Genomic DNA, 15,552 nt, shown 5'->3' with positions numbered 1-15,552 from the left:
TTTTTTAGGACAATTATTTTGTATAAAACATTGCGAGTATTTTAAAGTGTAAAAGATGTTTTTTTTTCTCAAGCTATTTTTTAGCTAATCTTGAGTTAACAAATTAGCTTATTTGCAGTTTTATACATGGTTTGAATATTATAATACATTAAAATAATAAAAATGAGAGTTGATTAAATTTGACGCAACGTTGGTCAAAAACAATATTATGTCAATTATTTTTAGCAGAATTGCAAATATAAGACAGTTAATAAACTAATTACTTAAAATTGCATGTCAATTTAATGGTTGTCTGTGAGATAATTAACGCCAATTATTTATCTCTTTCGAAAACGAAAGTTGGCAATCAAAATGGGCAACATATTATAATATAAATATAAATAAATAATTAATTATATTCCAGCTGGGATTAACAAATTTCAATTGGGAATGGTCCTTTTCTTCTCTACCTATCCTTGTCGCAGTATCTGGACTTTTATTTTAAAGCATCATTTAAATCAATGGCTACCCTGTAGGTTTTAGTATTGTTACTGTTATGATTACCCTCAAAAAGCAATGGGAAATTATTTTTTATTATTATTTATTGAATATAATTCTTTTTCTCACAATACTTAATTAATGATAAAAAACTTTCCAAGGCTAAAAAAGAAGATGATGCTATTTTTCCAATTTTAGGCCCATTCTATATTATTTGAGACCGCAGTTTTCTTAACATTCCTATCCTATGCGTACTCAAACTCGAATTTCGGTCTTTTTTTTTATTTAAAAACGTAATTTACTTACAAAAAAAAAGGATAAATATATAATTTAATTTTTGAAGTGGCCATCCCAGCCTATGAGTTAATGGTTGGTGCCCAATCACATTACAACGCACAGAGGCACGTGCCAGTTTACCACTAAACGGAGGCAGTTAGCGTACCGCTCAGATAAGTGGCGTTCTCCACGCTGGCTCAAGCCTCGTCAGAAATTTAAACGGTGCGTTTAGGGCGTACGCCGGGTCCCGATTGGGAGCTTCTGGATCCTGGGGGCCCGCAAAAGAAACGATTCACAGAAGAAAAACGAAAACCCTAATTAAAGTCTTAAATCTTAAACCCCCAATCACCTTCACTGGCTCCTCCTCTCTCGCAATCGAATTATCAGTACAAGAAAAATGGTGTGGTTTCAGTGTGAAGATTGCGGAGAGAATTTGAAGAAGCCTAAGTTACCTAATCACTTCAGAATTTGCTCAGCTTCTAAGGTTTTTTTTTTTTTTTTTGGGTTTAGTTTGATTTTAAACTGAGACAATTATTGCTCTATTTGATCTTTTATTTAAAGCTCGCTCCAATGTTGTAATGGTGTAGCTATCATGTATCGATTGCGGAGAGATGTTCGGGCAGGATAGTGTTCAGGGCCATACTCAGTGCATTACTGAGGCGGTTCGTATCTCATTTCTTCTTCTATGGCTTATCTTCTTTGCATATCTGATCATATTCAGTTTTTATTATTTGCTTTCTTCTTCTTCCTTTTTTTTTTTTTATTTTTTTTTTATGTGTTAACTTTCTGCTCAGGAAAAATATGGTCCGAAAGGTCAAGGGAAAGCTCCAAATGGTGCCACTCCTAAGACCAACAAGAACGCAAAGCAGCAGCCCGATGTTGATATAAATGTTGGGTTATCTGAACGCCCTCCATGGTTTTGTAGGTGTGTTTATTTATTTATTTTTTTTACTTTCTCATTTCAATTTCCATTAGGTAGGCTTGCTCATTTATTCTTCAAATGATACGCGCCACTAAATTCTGAATCACTGCATTACTTTGCGTTTCCTTCCCGCATTGAGATCAATCACAGTGTTGCTTAACATATGCATATGTTGAGAGCATTAAATTATGAGCTTTTCTGTATTTGAAATACCGTAGTTGTTGAGGGCATTTCTCGTTTGGGCACCAAAAAGAATGTTCAAAAAGAAATAGTTGGAAATAGCTTACTGTTGAGAAGGTTCTATTTCAAGACAAGTGAATAAAGCTAAATGATAATAGTTCCAATTTCTTTCCAATTGGAGAATGTAATGTAAACGAGTCTCTAATGTATAAAATAAAGAAACTAAATCTTCATGCTTGAGCTTTTTCACTCGGAAAAATGTTTCTCAATTGACTGGCAACTTTTACGCAGAGCCTATGCACTCAGTTTTTACAAATATTTAGGTTTTTTAAGGTCCAGTTATAGCTTCTTGGCTCATGTATTGTGATATAGGCTCTAGTGAGTAGTTGCATTTTGTCATAGATTTTGACTGTTCTGGTTGAAATTTCTTTATCTACTGTAAAAGAGATGGGTTGAATTGAGAATCTATTTACAGTCTCTGCAATACCAAGGCTACTAGTAAGCAGACTTTGCTTCTCCATGCTGACGGAAAGAAGCACCGGGCAAAGGCTCGAGCTATTCATGCTGCCAAGCAACAACAAACTAAAGAGACAGAAGAATCTACTCAAGATAAACCTTCCACTGTTCAGATTACTACAAATGGTGAATTGCAAGATAACAAACATGTCGAGGAACAAAATGTGCTAGATGTGCCCAAAGCTGATAAAGTGCACAATGATGCAGGAACAGAGAGTGGTAAACCGTCAAAAAAGAAAAGAAAACTTGATGAGTCTAGGAGCGATGGCACGGGGCAAAAGAATGGGGGTGATACTACAAATGGAATAGGCAATGGTGTGGTTCAAGCTGAAAGAACCAAAGCAGAGGAAATGGAGAGTCAGTTGAAGAAAGCTAAACAGAATGGGCTCAAAGATGATAGGGTGGTAGAATCTGGCTCTATCAAAGAAGATACCAAAAAGAAGATAAAGTTGAAGAAATTGATCAAGTCAGCCCTGATATTGGTATGCCTCATTGATAATATTAATTGTTTAAATTGCGTGTCATTTCTATTTGACTATGCTATGAATACGGATCTTGATTAAATACATACTTTGACTGTTGAGATAAGCTTGATACACAGAGAGGGGACAAAAGAAGGAAGCCCTTTTATGACATTGAATTGTCTTACATTGTCCCGTTTTATAGTAACTTCTATATCTTGACGTTTATTATGTATCATATGTTGTTGCATGCGAACGCAGAATCCAGATGGGGTTTTGAAGATGAAGAAACTGAAAAAACTTGTTCTGAAGTCTATCCAGGAATGTGGCATAACAGAGGATGAAAGCCAATTCAGTGAAATGCTTGAACAAAAGGTCAGGACTTCAACGACTATATAGTTTTTTATGTTTAAATAAATTTTTTTTTTTTCTGTTTCATTGACTTTGAGGATGAATGCTAAGTTGCTAACTGCTAGGGGCAATATCTGATAATTCGTGAATTCTCTATCAACTACTATTAATGTATTGTTCTTTATTTTTGTTTCTTGGTGTGTGTGCAGATCAATTCAAGTTCCAGATTCAGAGTTGATAAGCAATATGTCCATCTGGTGGCTAAAGATTAAAGCTGAGCATTTTGATTGTCTAGAAGAGAATTTGCTAATAGTAGCTGCATCCATTTGCAGAGTTAATCATGTTAAGCTTTGCCTTCGTTTCATAACAGCAATTTTGGGGACCTGTTGGAGATTGTGCCATCACGTAGAGTGTTATTGATAGAAAATTTTTGGAGGATCGTCACCATTGTATTCTTTTACTTTTTCTTACAGTTGGGATTTTTTTAAGTAAACGACATTATATGCCTCCAAATTTCAGAGCCAGACCTATGCATGTTTTTTCTTTTTTGATCAAACATAGAACTGTTAAATGATTATACTGGATGCCTAGACAACCGTAGTTCTTTTGCCTCTATGGAATCAATTTCCCTGGATAGGTTAAAACCGTTGAAACGAGACTCTGAAGACGTGGCTGAATTCACGCCGCAGAACCAGTGAAATAACATTTTACATAAAAGATAAAAGTACATTCCATGTTGACAAACAAGCCTAATAAATCACCGCATGGGATTTCCTCACTTATAAACAAAGCCGCAAATGAGAATGCTATATTAATTAACACTTGTGTTACATCTGCTAATTAACAATGTTCTCCATTATCACAGGACCACAGGTACTCCAAAGCTACGGAAAAGAAGTTTCAAGTTTTTGTATATGTTTCTGAATTGTAGGGTATATCCAATTGTTGAGGAACAATCTTGTAATAATATTTTCTCTGTCCTCTTCCGCTAGAACTTTTTTATCTACATCGTATGAGCAATTTCTTCCAACTGGGTGTGTCTTGTTTTGACTTATACTTGTTAAGTGCAAACTTGCAATTCCAGTGCCAGGCTAAAAGAGTGCAAGGCTAAAAAAGCATACAATAAGCTACTATAACCAGCAACACAACAGAACATGCCATCGCCTGCAACAGGAATTGCAATCAAATTTCAGTGTTGAATAGAGTACAAACGTTGAATGTTTGTTCTTTAAGATTGGAGAGGAGTACTGAAAATGCATTTATCAAACATCATAATTAATATTTTTCACTAATGAAAGAGATGAAGGGAACTTACAGCAATGGCAGCTGCAGCCAGGCCTGCTCGCTCCCTAGGATCCTTTCGGTAATAATTTCCAAAGTAAAGAATTGTGGCATAATACCACATCAATGGGAACACAAATCCTAAAAGAAAACTGATAAAAAAGAGAGAATAGTTAGAATATGTGAAACAATCTGGAAGGAAGTAGTAGTTTGAGAAATACTCACGAAAACCATCCTACACCACAGCCAAAGCATGGAAGTGGTTTGTCATACATCCCAACTTGAAATTCCTCAGGATCTCTAAGAAGTGTATACTTGCCCTTTTCACGGTCTGCAGCATCTAGGGCTTGCCCTGTGATTATAATAGTGGTAATCAGCTTTTTGGACAAACACTTAATACATGCTGCAAAATTTATATACCTGACCAAATATAATTCTACATGACAGATAAAATATGAATGGAATTATGTCATGTGATGTGACAGTAAATGAAACAGAAATGTCACTCTGATAGCAATATATAAACATCGACAGCAATGACGTAAATGAGCACAAAATGGTCCAATATAAAGGTAATTAACAATGAAAGCAAGGATGATTAGACCACATCTCTTCCTGAGCAGGCTAATTGCTGAATAGGAACCTAACCTTTAGATGCTGAATAGTATCGTGCAGATGGCCGGAGAAGATCTATGTGCTTATCAGAGGCTGATTTCACCATCTCAAGTCCATTTCTTAAGACCTCTTTGTCCTCAATAACAACATCTACAACACAAAGTTGGATTCAATTTATGTTGAAATAGCTGAGTGAATGTTGACATGTTAACTAAATATTCTCTATGGTGTTTTGCAATAATCAATTCTCATAGAAAGGACATCTACACAATAAAAAATGTACCTCAGTTGATGCTGGGTGTAGAAATTCTCACAAATTCTTGTTTCTCAACATATGAACATATCATAAACATTCTTTAAACAAACAACAGTCAAATATCAGAAGAAAACATGCATATGGGTCCACAAACATATTTCAGACTGCATTGCCATTCATTGCTATCTACTTTTCAACCATATTTAGATTCATATACATGGCTTGGTTCATAGCAGTTCAGGCAAACAAAAAATCAAATTTTAACAGGGGACAAATTAAAAAATGACGATAATCAATTGTAAATGAAAATTCCCTAATTCAAGAAGTGAGCAAATAAATCAAGAAAGGTACTGTACTTTGATCCATTTGTGCTTGATAAGGCAGGCTTTTTCAGCAGTTCTTACTTGGCAACTGTTTATTGATCCTTAAAACATTAATACCTGCTTCAGAAATTAAAGTTAACCGTTAATATTAATTAACTAAAGTAACATCAAATTTCCATACCAATTCTGTCAATAATGCTTTCATAAAGCAAACAGATGCAAGTATGATAATATGTGATTGGATTAAATGAACGGAAGCTCAAAATGTCAACACCAATAGAATAAAAAAAGAAAATTGTAATAACTGTGATAGAAAGAATCTATCCAATTTCTTGGTAAGGGAAGCTATTCCTATCACATTATATACATTCATAAAAATAAAATCCCCCATGTCCAAAACAATAAGTTATAGCTGCATATTTCAAAGAAACTGCAGAAAAATTCTAACTCAATTCCAAAAACTCAACAAAAGATCAAAGATAATAAAGACGAAGCAATACGCAAAATTTCATCGACGAGAAAATACCAAACGTCAAAAAATGACAGAAACATCGAATTAATTCCAAAAAATAAATAATAAAATAACAGAAAAGAAAAGGGTTCTTGCCTGTGGAAAATAGAGACTGGATTATGAACGTTCTCGGATGATTTTCCGTTCAGATCAAAGAGGAGATACAAAAGAGAGGCTATTTGTAGCGTAGAAGAAGTATAAAGAGGAGAGTTTTACATGACAAGTAAAGGTCTGGTTTGGGCATTAATCCACTAGACGCTGCGCGAAATTGACTCCTCTTGTGTCCCTTCCTCTTTTCTTCTAGCTATGAAAAGGAAATGAATTTTGTTTTAAATTTGGTTTTTTTAATTACTATAAATTAACATCTACTATTAAATTAATTAAATTAATAATTGTGGATCGATTAAAATTATCTGTAGAAGAGCGGTTGGTATTCTGAAAATAATGAGCTCTGATTGGGTGATATGTTTAAAGACCATTACACCCTTATTTTATCTGTTGTGTGGTCTACAAAGCTAAGGATTCCTATTGGTCAACAGTGCTTTGTGGTTGAGAAATCATTCTCTCCCTCCCTTTTTTTTTTCTCATTTAAATATATTGTAAAAAAGAATTGCCGACTCGTAGCCGGCATCGTGTAAACTAGTAATGAGGCCCAAGCCCCTAATTACATGTAACCGAAGAACATAAATAAGCCCACCAGTCCAAGCCCATTGTGTCCTCTACATCTTTCTCCGTCATCATATAGCAGCAGTGACCGCCACTGTCTACTTCAATCAGGAACAGCCACGTTCGGTGGTTTTGAATTGTAGACTTTATGCATTACTCTAGACTATACTGAAAAAGGACACGTTCTGTTCTATTCTTTTTTCTTCTTCTTCAGACTTTTTCAGTTCTCGTTCTGTGTCTTGAGCATTTTTGCGTTCTTTCTTTCTGGGAAAAATTCAAGAATCAAGATTATGGGCGATCAAATGGTTTTAGACAACGGCCATGAAGGTAGCAGGGATCAAGGTTCTGTTTTAGACATATACCCTCTCAGTAGCTACTATTTTGGTGCGAAAGACCCTCTTTCTTTCAAGAACGAGACTTTGGCAGACCGTGTACAAAGGATGAAATCTAAGTACTGTATCTTATTTAGTTTAGTGGTTTTCTTTGCTTTTATTTATTTATTTTTTATTTGTTTGTGTCTTTCTTTTGGGGATTGATTTTTTTTTTTCTTTTTTGGTAATTAGTTACCTTGCCCATGGATTGAGGACATATGTGGAGGCAGTTATTCTGGTTAGTTATTTTTCTGCTTTCTTTTCAATATTTGAAATTTTGAATTGCTTTTTCTTGCTTTTATTCTTTGATGATTTTGTGAATTTATGTTCTTTGTTGTGTGCCTTTATGTCTCTTATTAAGAAAGTCTTATCATTTGACATGATATACTGAGTTGAAAAGTTGTAATGTTATAAAATCAGGTTGAGTTGTTCAAACATCCTCATCTTTTGCTATTGCAAATAAGGAATTCCATCTTTAGGCTTCCTGGTGGTCGTTTAAGACCTGGAGAATCAGGTAAAAATGTCTACTGGTATTCATTAAATCATATAAAAATGAAATTTGGTTCGTATAATCACTCTTGGGATAAAGAGAATGCCTGTAAGGCTTCCTTAACCTTTTCTTCTTCTTCTTCTCTTTTTTTTTTTTTTTTTTTTTTTTTTTTTTTTTTTTTTTTTTTTTTTTTTTGGAATTTCCAGATATTGATGGATTGAAACGTAAGCTATCAAGAAAGCTCTCCGGAAATGAGGATGAAACTGATTGGGAGGTAATTAGTTGCGTTTTTAGGTGCTTATGTTTCAGTCTTATTATCTAGTGTTGAGTGGAATTACATATTTTTATTTTTAATTGTCAGGTGGATGAATGCCTTGGGATGTGGTGGAAGCCCGACTTTGAAACTTTACCATATCCATACATGCCACCTAATGTAAAAACACCCAAGGTTTGCAAAATTCTGCTGAAACTTTTCTCTCAGCATTTTGAATTTATGAGTCCATGACTTAATTTTTTTATGCTATCTGTTTCTATAGGAATGCACGAAACTCTTCCTTGTAAGGTTACCAATGAGCCGAAAGTTCATTGTACCGAAAAACCTTAAGCTGCTGGCAATCCCATTGTGCCAGATTCATGAAAATCACAAGGTAATTCTTCGTTAGGATTGACATATAATGATGCACTTACCTTTACATGGAGATTAAATTTGTCTGGTAGATCACCTTAACTGGTTGTAGATGGCTTTATTATGTTAAAGATTGGTTGTAAATACTCTTTCTGTGGGTTGGGTGGGTTAGAATACACCATGGATGTTTTACATGTTAGAACTCAAAAGACTTAAATTTCAAGGTAATTTTCATTTGTAATTCATTTTTGTTGTTTTATTTTGTAGACATATGGATCAATCATTTCAGGAATACCACAGCTGCTATCTAAATTCTCCTTCAACATTATCAATTCTTAAACTAGGCATGTTCATTATTGTTCAATACTACAAGGTAAGTATAGAATTAGCCATATATGCTTGTTGGAAAAGGCTTACTGTGGGGACATCTACTCTTGAGAAATCTTGAGCGACGCGTTGTATATACAATAGATTTTTATATGTAGTTAGTGTTGAGCCTTGTAATATATATGGTATATTCATTTCTGTGTGTTACCGTTTTGTGTGGATGCTTCACGGTTAAGGGAAATATTATTCAATAATAATTGTATTTACTTCTTTAGTTATAATCAAATTCTTTTATATACAATTTGAAAATGCCTTCCCTCCCTTCCCTCTCAATGTGAATATTTCGAGAATAATTCATGTTATCAAAAGATGAAAGGAGAAACACAAAAAGAGCATGCCCCTTTAATGGTGGGATGGGTTTGATCAAACATTCATGTGGAAATGGCATTGGATGTACATACATCTGCAACCTTGCCTGCCCTTTATTAGTGTTATTCTTACGCAGATTAGAGATTGTTGCCTCTATTACCATGCTGCCTCTTCATTATACCTCCTCTCTTCCCCTATCCCTAGAGTCACACATCACCATATTGTTAGTTTTTTTTTTCTGGCTAATTTTTCCTTACCAAGTATTACGTTATTGTTATAGCTAAATCCTGTCCAAGTCACTGCAGTTAAAGGAATAACAGGTACTCATAAGCTGAAGTAGAAAATAGACGGAGGGTTTCTTGATGAGAACTAAATTGGTCATCCCATTTGGTTCACAACTACTGCTAGTTTGCAACAATTGATTATCAAGTTGATCGCAGTTTGCAACAATTGATTATCAAGTTGATCACAGTTTGCCAGTACAAGAAGGGCGAATCCAAAGAAAGCCAAAGAGCTGATTGAAGGCATTGGATGTTCAGTTTGCTTGGGTGAGTTTCAACAACATGAGACTCTTAGAATCCTGCCTAAATGCAACCCCCACCTTTCACATTTCTTGTATTAATATTTGTTGTTAAGGGATCACGAGTTACATCTAAATGTCCTTTTGTGGTGTTGTGCACGTATATTTGATGACTCTATGACAATTCCATGGTTTTGAATCAAAATTTGGATAGAATTGTGAGTACCCAGATGAAGAATTCTGAAATTGAAGGTGAATCAAATAGTGTTCTAGAAAGAACAAGTCTTGTGAAAATAGAGGTGGAGAGGAGAGAGGTCAGTTGTTCTGCTGCAGGTGCTCTATAGCTGTTTTTGTGTATTAAATATTCACCTGCTGCATCTTTTCGTCTTCATTCTATTCTTTTCATAAAACCTTAGGGATAACTTCCCTCTAAACTATTTTGATCGATTTTTTTTCCTTTTTGGGACTCTCCACTACTAAAGTATCACATTTTTGAATGGGGATGTGATAAAAAGTATTAAGATCATACACAAGTGCTCGAGTTGACAAGGACCTGGGGAATGGTCCGACTCTTTCCTTTTCTTTTCTTAGTAGCATTGTAGTTTTTTATTTCTTTTTCTTTTTCAACTCTTTCCCTCTGGATTCTTCAGAACCTGTTCTTGTCGAATTTGGGAAAATCGGTAATGCTTCCACTTAAATTGTTTGGAAAAATGATACCACTTTGCAAATTGGAATTGTGAATATAATCATTAGCTTGGCAAAGACTGAGAGGTGGAAAATCCAAGACTCGGGATTATTATCACAAGAGCTGGATATTCTCGTGTGCTAGTCTTTAAGTTGCCATCATTCACTCACGCACACTACGACGCGCATGCCAAATAAGTCACCGATGATACACAATCTGGTCTTTCGAGAGGTAACGCATGAATAAAGGCGCGCAGGCGAGCAAATGGGAAAAGTAGTCTTTGACCACGCGAAAAGTCAGAAGAAGTTCTTATAAGACAGAGGACTGTTACCGTCAAAATTACAACTTGTCAATCGACGACTTTGTTCAAAGAGATTGGATAGAGAACAGAAGAACCTATCTCGACAACCACAGACATAGGGAGAACGACATGTCGTGGCTCACGCCAATCAAAAATAAATTTTTGTAGATGATCATTCATTCATTCTTAAAAAACAATAAAACAAAGACATTTTAAAAATTCTTTTATGGGTTAGTTTAACGTACAATTGGCTACCAGCTGATATGATCCAAAAATGATCGAAAATAATGCTTAAACGACAATGTAAACTATGACATTTTTGACAAAATAAGTTAGTAGTTAGTCGATATGTTTCGGATACGCGTACACTGCACCAGTGACATGGAATTTTGAGAAATGGAAAAAAGGTTTACTTGAAAAAATGGGAGAAATAAACGAAATATAGAAGTGAGTGAGAGAGAGAGAGAGAGAGAGAGAGAGAGAGGTTAGGAAAGAAATAAAAGAGCGCGAGCAAAGACAACGAAAAGTAAACGGGAAAGTTTAAGCATCTTCCTGGTTTCTGTAATGGTGACTGGTCCATGGTCTTTACCAACCAATTTTATCACGACTTAATGCTTTTTATTTAATTCGTTTGATTTTCTTCTCTAAAGACTTGCAACGACTCTGCTCAACAGCTCCTACGAACACGATCATGAAGAAGGGAAGCTTAAACCCTAATGTCAAGCTCAAGCTCTCTCTCCCTCCTCCTGCTGAGGTTTCTCTCTCTAAATTCCTGTAAGCGTGCTACTTCTCTCCTCCTTTCATTTTTTTCTCTGTTCTTCGTCCTTTTTATATGCATTTTTGGTTAATTTCTGGTGGCGGATCGGTTGCAGAACTCAAAGCGGTACGTTTATGGATGGCGATCTGCTCGTGAATCGCGATGGAGTTCGAATTGTCTCTCAAATCGAGTCCGAAGCTGTAAGATGTTTCTAAGTTGTACTTCTTTGAATTTTCTTTATCTGGATAGAGATTTAGCGTTAGATCGGTTGTTGAAGGACACTTGTAACGAGTGTTCTTATCAATTTTTTCCTTTAATTTTAGAATATTCTTTTGTCCTGATAATTTCCTCGTTAAATTCAGTTACTTATGTGAATAAATTTAGTAACTTTCAAAGTGGAGATTTTATTCGCTCGCTTTAAGTATCTTACAATAGTGTGAACGTAGTTATCGATCAGTAAATATGCGCTGCTTATGGAAAACATTTTGTTTACCGTTCTTGAAAAGACAGGATGTTGTATTGGTATATGACAGTTGCCTATTCTAAGCCTACAAAGACTTTCTAGGGATGTCTTCCAATGTTGAGACTGGAGTGAGCTCCCATATAATATAGAAGTCCTTTTACCGCTCTCCTTCCTTGGAATGACTCTACAATGCCAGCCTTCAATTGGCTTCTTTACTATCCTCAGAACATCCTCACAGATTCCTGTATAAGAGAAAATGGAAGACAGCAACTTCATAATAAGCCTGTGCTGTGACATTTACCGACAGTTATAATTTGGCTCACCAATGAAGGCTCCTATCATTAAATATAACCTTTTCTCATCATTTCATATAGAATCTGGGATGCCTCTCTAGCAAGGCATTATTGAACATAGCCATTTCAAGATGCATACACTTTCCAATAACTATATACAATGCCATCTATACCTTAGTGCAGGAAATTTCTTTTTACATATTCAACTCATATTTAGCATGGACTTAGGAACGATGAGATGTGAAAGAAGTAAGAAGGCTATATATTCTTTTTGTTGTGAAAATGAGATCATGAACTGGAAAGCAATAACTAATGTTCTGAACTTTATAAAAAGTATTTTCCTGTTCATTAGATGGATGTTCTACTTACTTTGTAATTCCTTGCTCTACAAATTTTTAGTTTCTTTTATGTGCATGCCTGTTCAGCCACCTCCTATTAAGCCAACAGACAACCAGTTGAATTTAGCAGACATAGACACCATTAAGGTCATTGGTAAGGGAAGTAGTGGAATTGTGCAACTGGTGCAACACAAATGGACAGGCCAGTTTTTTGCATTAAAGGTATGGTACATTCAGGAGCAATCTTGCTTTTCTCATCTGTTTAATCAGCTAAAATATTAATTCTCCTCTAGTTGTTATCAATATGTCTTATATAATATTAAAAAGTTTTGCCTTTCGTTATTTGCAATATTTTGTATTTTATATGTTTCATTGAGCATCCAGAATTTTGCTTAAAGCTAAGAACACATGAATTATTGCTTCATGCTATGGTTTTCTGTTTCTTTTTTTTTTGTTTGTTTGCACTGGTTTATGTGTTGGTTACTGGCTAATGAAAAAATTATTTCAGAGACTTTTAGGTATCAGGTACCCACTCTATGTAGTTAGAAACAATACCTGCCATTCTGTCATTGTTGCAGCAGAAGTGTTTTGTGTTTGCGTTTGAGGGTTCCTCACAGTTTAATTTATATAATTGCATCTTTTTCATGCAAGATGGAATTCAAGGTTCCAAATTGAAGTGCAGAGACCTCTTTATCATGTGGATTGATTTTGTAGGCATTAGTAATACTTTATTTTGAAAATTAGACCAATTATTTCGTAGTTCCAGAAGCCCCTATTCCTATATGTTCTGATATATGGAGTGGGCTAATGGTATCAACTCTAGATGTTAGGATCTTTTGATGGCTTGTTAAATGTACCTTTTGAGATTACACTGTTGGTTTGAGGTGAAATTGGTTTACTGCATGGTTTTGCTGATCATCCTTGTTATTGTTTCTCCTGAGGAATTGCTCCAATATGGACTTGTTTATAGTCTTATTAATCATTATACTCCTTGGTCCATAATATCTGCATGCTTTGAAATTTACATGGCAGTTCATTTCCATTTGAATTTTGTCATTTTGCTTGTATTCAGGTTATACAGATGAATATTGAAGAGAATGCAAGGAAAGCTATTGCCAAGGAACTAAAAATCAATCAATCATCACAATGTCCGTATGTTGTCATGTGCTACCAATCTTTCTATGACAATGGTGCCATTTCAATTATCTTAGAGTATATGGATGGTGGATCTTTGGCAGATCTTCTGAAAAAAGTAAAGACAATTCCTGAAGCACATCTCGCTGCCATTTGTAAGCAGGTGAAATACTAAATTATACAACCAGTGAATGATATCTTTTTATTACCCAATTATTTTTCTTATTCTTTTCTAATTGGTGCAGGTACTGAAGGGTTTATTGTATCTTCATCATGAAAAACACATTATCCACAGGGACCTGAAACCTTCTAATTTATTGATAAATCATAGAGGAGAAGTCAAGATTACTGACTTTGGTGTGAGTGCAATAATGGCAAGCACCTCTGGACAGGCAAATACCTTTGTTGGTACATACAACTATATGTCTGTAAGTATTTACTTGTACATGTGGTACTGCCGATTCTTTTTTTTATCTTTTGCTAGAATTGTTCCAGTTTCTTCTTTCTACAAAAGCTCCACTATTTAAACTTGTTCATTTGTGATTGTCTTGTAGCCTGAGAGAATTAGTGGACTAAAATATGGTTACAAAAGTGACATTTGGAGCCTAGGTTTGTTATTACTGGAGTGTGCAACTGGTCAGTTCCCATATTCCCCTCCTGAGCAGGGTGAAGGTTGGACAAACGTTTATGAGCTTATGGTAGCTGTTGTTGAGCAACCACAACCTTCTGCACCTTCTGATCAGTTTTCTCCACAGTTTTGCTCATTCATATCTTCATGGTAAGAATTGAATGGTGCTTCAACTGAACATAATTCTACAACAGTTTTTCTGTCTGTAATTTTGGGAATGATTTCGTCTTTTAATATAATATAGTCAAGTTCATTCTCAAGGATATAATATCCAAAATCTGCATATTTTTTATGTTTCTTCTGATTCCAGGTATGTGTTTCTGCAGTTGAGTTGGAATAAAAGAAAATGGAAAATTGTTAAATATATGTATGGATGCATGAGGTTTTTGCATTTTGTCCTTTTTCTTTTTTGATAGAACAATATTTCTACTGTTACATGTAGTCAAACGCTTTTATGTTGAGATTTATTTGGTATTTCCCTTTTGGTGGCCTACTGTATGAATTTTGGGATAACTAATCCTCATCTGGGATTCTATTGTTTCAGTGTGCAGAAAGACCCAAAAGACAGGTTATCAGCAAATGAACTTATGGTAAGTGAAATTCGTATTTTTTCTTTTGCCGCTTCATAAAATTGGACCCTTCTAGATCTGATTTCCTTTCTCTCTCTTTTTTTTGGGTTAATCGTTTCAATGAAAATCCCAGACACATCCCTTCATGAACATGTATGACGACCAGAATGTAGATCTCTCATCTTACTTCACACAGGCAGGCTCTCCGCTTGCATCCTTTTGAAATTTCTGGTAAGTCACGATTTAATTTTTAAATCCCATCTCGAAAATATATGCACATACACGAACTTTAATACTAGTCAGATCCTTTCTGTGTCACACACCTATTTCCTTTTTGCTTTCTAAATTGGAAAAATCAGTTGCGTTTATTCTTTCTTAAGTTTGTCACTTTTGATATGCACGCAAACAGATAGAATATGAGACAGTTCAAGGAAAGATACAAGCTTGAAGTTGTGAATGTTTGATAAGATTTTAGCTGTCAGTGCAACTGAAAAATTAAACAGTGGCTGCCATTACAATGACAAATGCAAAGTTCTTGAAAGCATCAGTACTTGATATTAACATTCTAGCGCCAGGAGATTTCTTATGCAAGTAACACATACTGTTGAATGGAGTGCTTACAATTGATAGGAAAGATGTTATTAGTATTATTATTGTTTGAGGTATCAGAGGATATAGTTTGTGTGTACTTGTGAGGGATAAAAGGACCAATTTTTCTAGTTGGTTCTATTAGGGTTTGGAAATGAATCCACCCCTATTTAAAAGATCTTTAATCTTTTTTTTTTTTCTACCTTTGTTTCCACTGAATAATTTCCCAATTCTCATTACCAATTCGTACTCATTAGAT

The 15,552-nt window shown here is 35.0% G+C and overlaps 4 protein-coding genes across 7 annotated transcripts; 3 read left to right on the top strand and 1 right to left on the bottom strand.

The window, feature by feature from the left end:
• Nucleotides 1–999: 999 nt before the first annotated feature.
• On the top strand, nt 1,000–3,760 carry LOC105637922 (zinc ion binding protein). Of its 2 annotated transcripts, XM_012221599.4 has the most exons (7): nt 1,000–1,237; nt 1,341–1,415; nt 1,548–1,678; nt 2,331–2,497; nt 2,579–2,853; nt 3,094–3,207; nt 3,393–3,760. In XM_012221599.4, the coding sequence occupies exons 1-7, from the start codon at nt 1,151–1,153 to the stop codon at nt 3,453–3,455; spliced, it is 912 nt and encodes a 303-aa protein (XP_012076989.1). In that variant the 5' UTR covers nt 1,000–1,150; the 3' UTR covers nt 3,456–3,760. The 2 variants fall into 2 exon arrangements, with proteins under 2 accessions (XP_012076989.1, XP_012076988.1); XM_012221598.4 differs by having other exon boundaries at nt 1,005–1,237; nt 2,331–2,853.
• A 202-nt stretch (nt 3,761–3,962) lies between these two features.
• Nucleotides 3,963–6,488, bottom strand: LOC105637921 (60S ribosomal L18a-like protein). Its single transcript, XM_012221597.4, has 6 exons — nt 6,266–6,488; nt 5,692–5,775; nt 5,113–5,229; nt 4,690–4,816; nt 4,499–4,616; nt 3,963–4,347 (listed from the first exon to the last, which is right to left on the bottom strand). Exons 2-6 carry the CDS (start codon nt 5,699–5,701, stop codon nt 4,291–4,293), a joined length of 429 nt encoding a protein of 142 aa, XP_012076987.1. The 5' UTR covers nt 5,702–5,775; nt 6,266–6,488; the 3' UTR covers nt 3,963–4,290.
• Nucleotides 6,489–6,922: 434 nt separating this feature from the next.
• CFIM-25 (homolog of CFIM-25) lies at nt 6,923–8,957 on the top strand. The gene is made up of 7 exons (XM_012221596.4): nt 6,923–7,286; nt 7,399–7,444; nt 7,627–7,720; nt 7,903–7,970; nt 8,058–8,144; nt 8,233–8,343; nt 8,589–8,957. Exons 1-7 carry the CDS (start codon nt 7,126–7,128, stop codon nt 8,658–8,660), a joined length of 639 nt encoding a protein of 212 aa, XP_012076986.1. The 5' UTR covers nt 6,923–7,125; the 3' UTR covers nt 8,661–8,957.
• A 1,987-nt stretch (nt 8,958–10,944) lies between these two features.
• Nucleotides 10,945–15,495, top strand: MKK2 (MAP kinase kinase 2). 3 transcript variants are annotated; one of them, XM_012221594.4, is made up of 10 exons: nt 10,945–11,104; nt 11,198–11,297; nt 11,396–11,480; nt 12,462–12,596; nt 13,447–13,671; nt 13,754–13,936; nt 14,063–14,286; nt 14,681–14,726; nt 14,839–14,936; nt 15,115–15,495. In XM_012221594.4, the coding sequence occupies exons 2-9, from the start codon at nt 11,215–11,217 to the stop codon at nt 14,926–14,928; spliced, it is 1,071 nt and encodes a 356-aa protein (XP_012076984.1). In that variant the 5' UTR covers nt 10,945–11,104; nt 11,198–11,214; the 3' UTR covers nt 14,929–14,936; nt 15,115–15,495. The 3 variants fall into 3 exon arrangements, with proteins under 3 accessions (XP_012076984.1, XP_020536325.1, XP_012076983.1); XM_020680666.3 differs by having other exon boundaries at nt 10,945–11,297; nt 13,447–13,522; nt 13,613–13,671; XM_012221593.4 differs by having other exon boundaries at nt 10,947–11,297.
• Nucleotides 15,496–15,552: the final 57 nt, after the last annotated feature.

This window comes from Jatropha curcas, chromosome 8 (genome assembly GCF_041381405.1).
Source record: "Jatropha curcas cultivar XTBG-Jc1 chromosome 8, XTBG_Jcur_1.0, whole genome shotgun sequence".
Lineage (NCBI taxonomy): Eukaryota > Viridiplantae > Streptophyta > Magnoliopsida > Malpighiales > Euphorbiaceae > Jatropha > Jatropha curcas.
This window is presented reverse-complemented; position numbering and strand designations above follow the sequence as displayed.

Coding starts and splice junctions, on each gene's coding strand:
- LOC105637922 (XM_012221598.4), top strand. CDS start 1,151: ATGGTGTGGTTTCAGTGTGAAGATTGCGGAGAGAATTTGAAGAAGCCT. Junction 1,238..1,340: donor GAATTTGCTCAGCTTCTAAG/GTTTTTTTTTTT, acceptor GTAATGGTGTAG/CTATCATGTATCGATTGCGG. Junction 1,679..2,330: donor CGCCCTCCATGGTTTTGTAG/GTGTGTTTATTT, acceptor ATCTATTTACAG/TCTCTGCAATACCAAGGCTA.
- LOC105637921 (XM_012221597.4), bottom strand. Junction 4,617..4,689: donor TGTGGTGTAGGATGGTTTTC/GTGAGTATTTCT, acceptor CTTTTTTATCAG/TTTTCTTTTAGGATTTGTGT. Junction 4,348..4,498: donor TGGCTGCAGCTGCCATTGCT/GTAAGTTCCCTT, acceptor TTCCTGTTGCAG/GCGATGGCATGTTCTGTTGT.
- CFIM-25 (XM_012221596.4), top strand. CDS start 7,126: ATGGGCGATCAAATGGTTTTAGACAACGGCCATGAAGGTAGCAGGGAT. Junction 7,287..7,398: donor GTACAAAGGATGAAATCTAA/GTACTGTATCTT, acceptor TTTGGTAATTAG/TTACCTTGCCCATGGATTGA. Junction 8,344..8,588: donor AGATTCATGAAAATCACAAG/GTAATTCTTCGT, acceptor TTTATTTTGTAG/ACATATGGATCAATCATTTC.
- MKK2 (XM_012221594.4), top strand. CDS start 11,215: ATGAAGAAGGGAAGCTTAAACCCTAATGTCAAGCTCAAGCTCTCTCTC. Junction 11,298..11,395: donor GTTTCTCTCTCTAAATTCCT/GTAAGCGTGCTA, acceptor GATCGGTTGCAG/AACTCAAAGCGGTACGTTTA. Junction 13,672..13,753: donor TCGCTGCCATTTGTAAGCAG/GTGAAATACTAA, acceptor TAATTGGTGCAG/GTACTGAAGGGTTTATTGTA.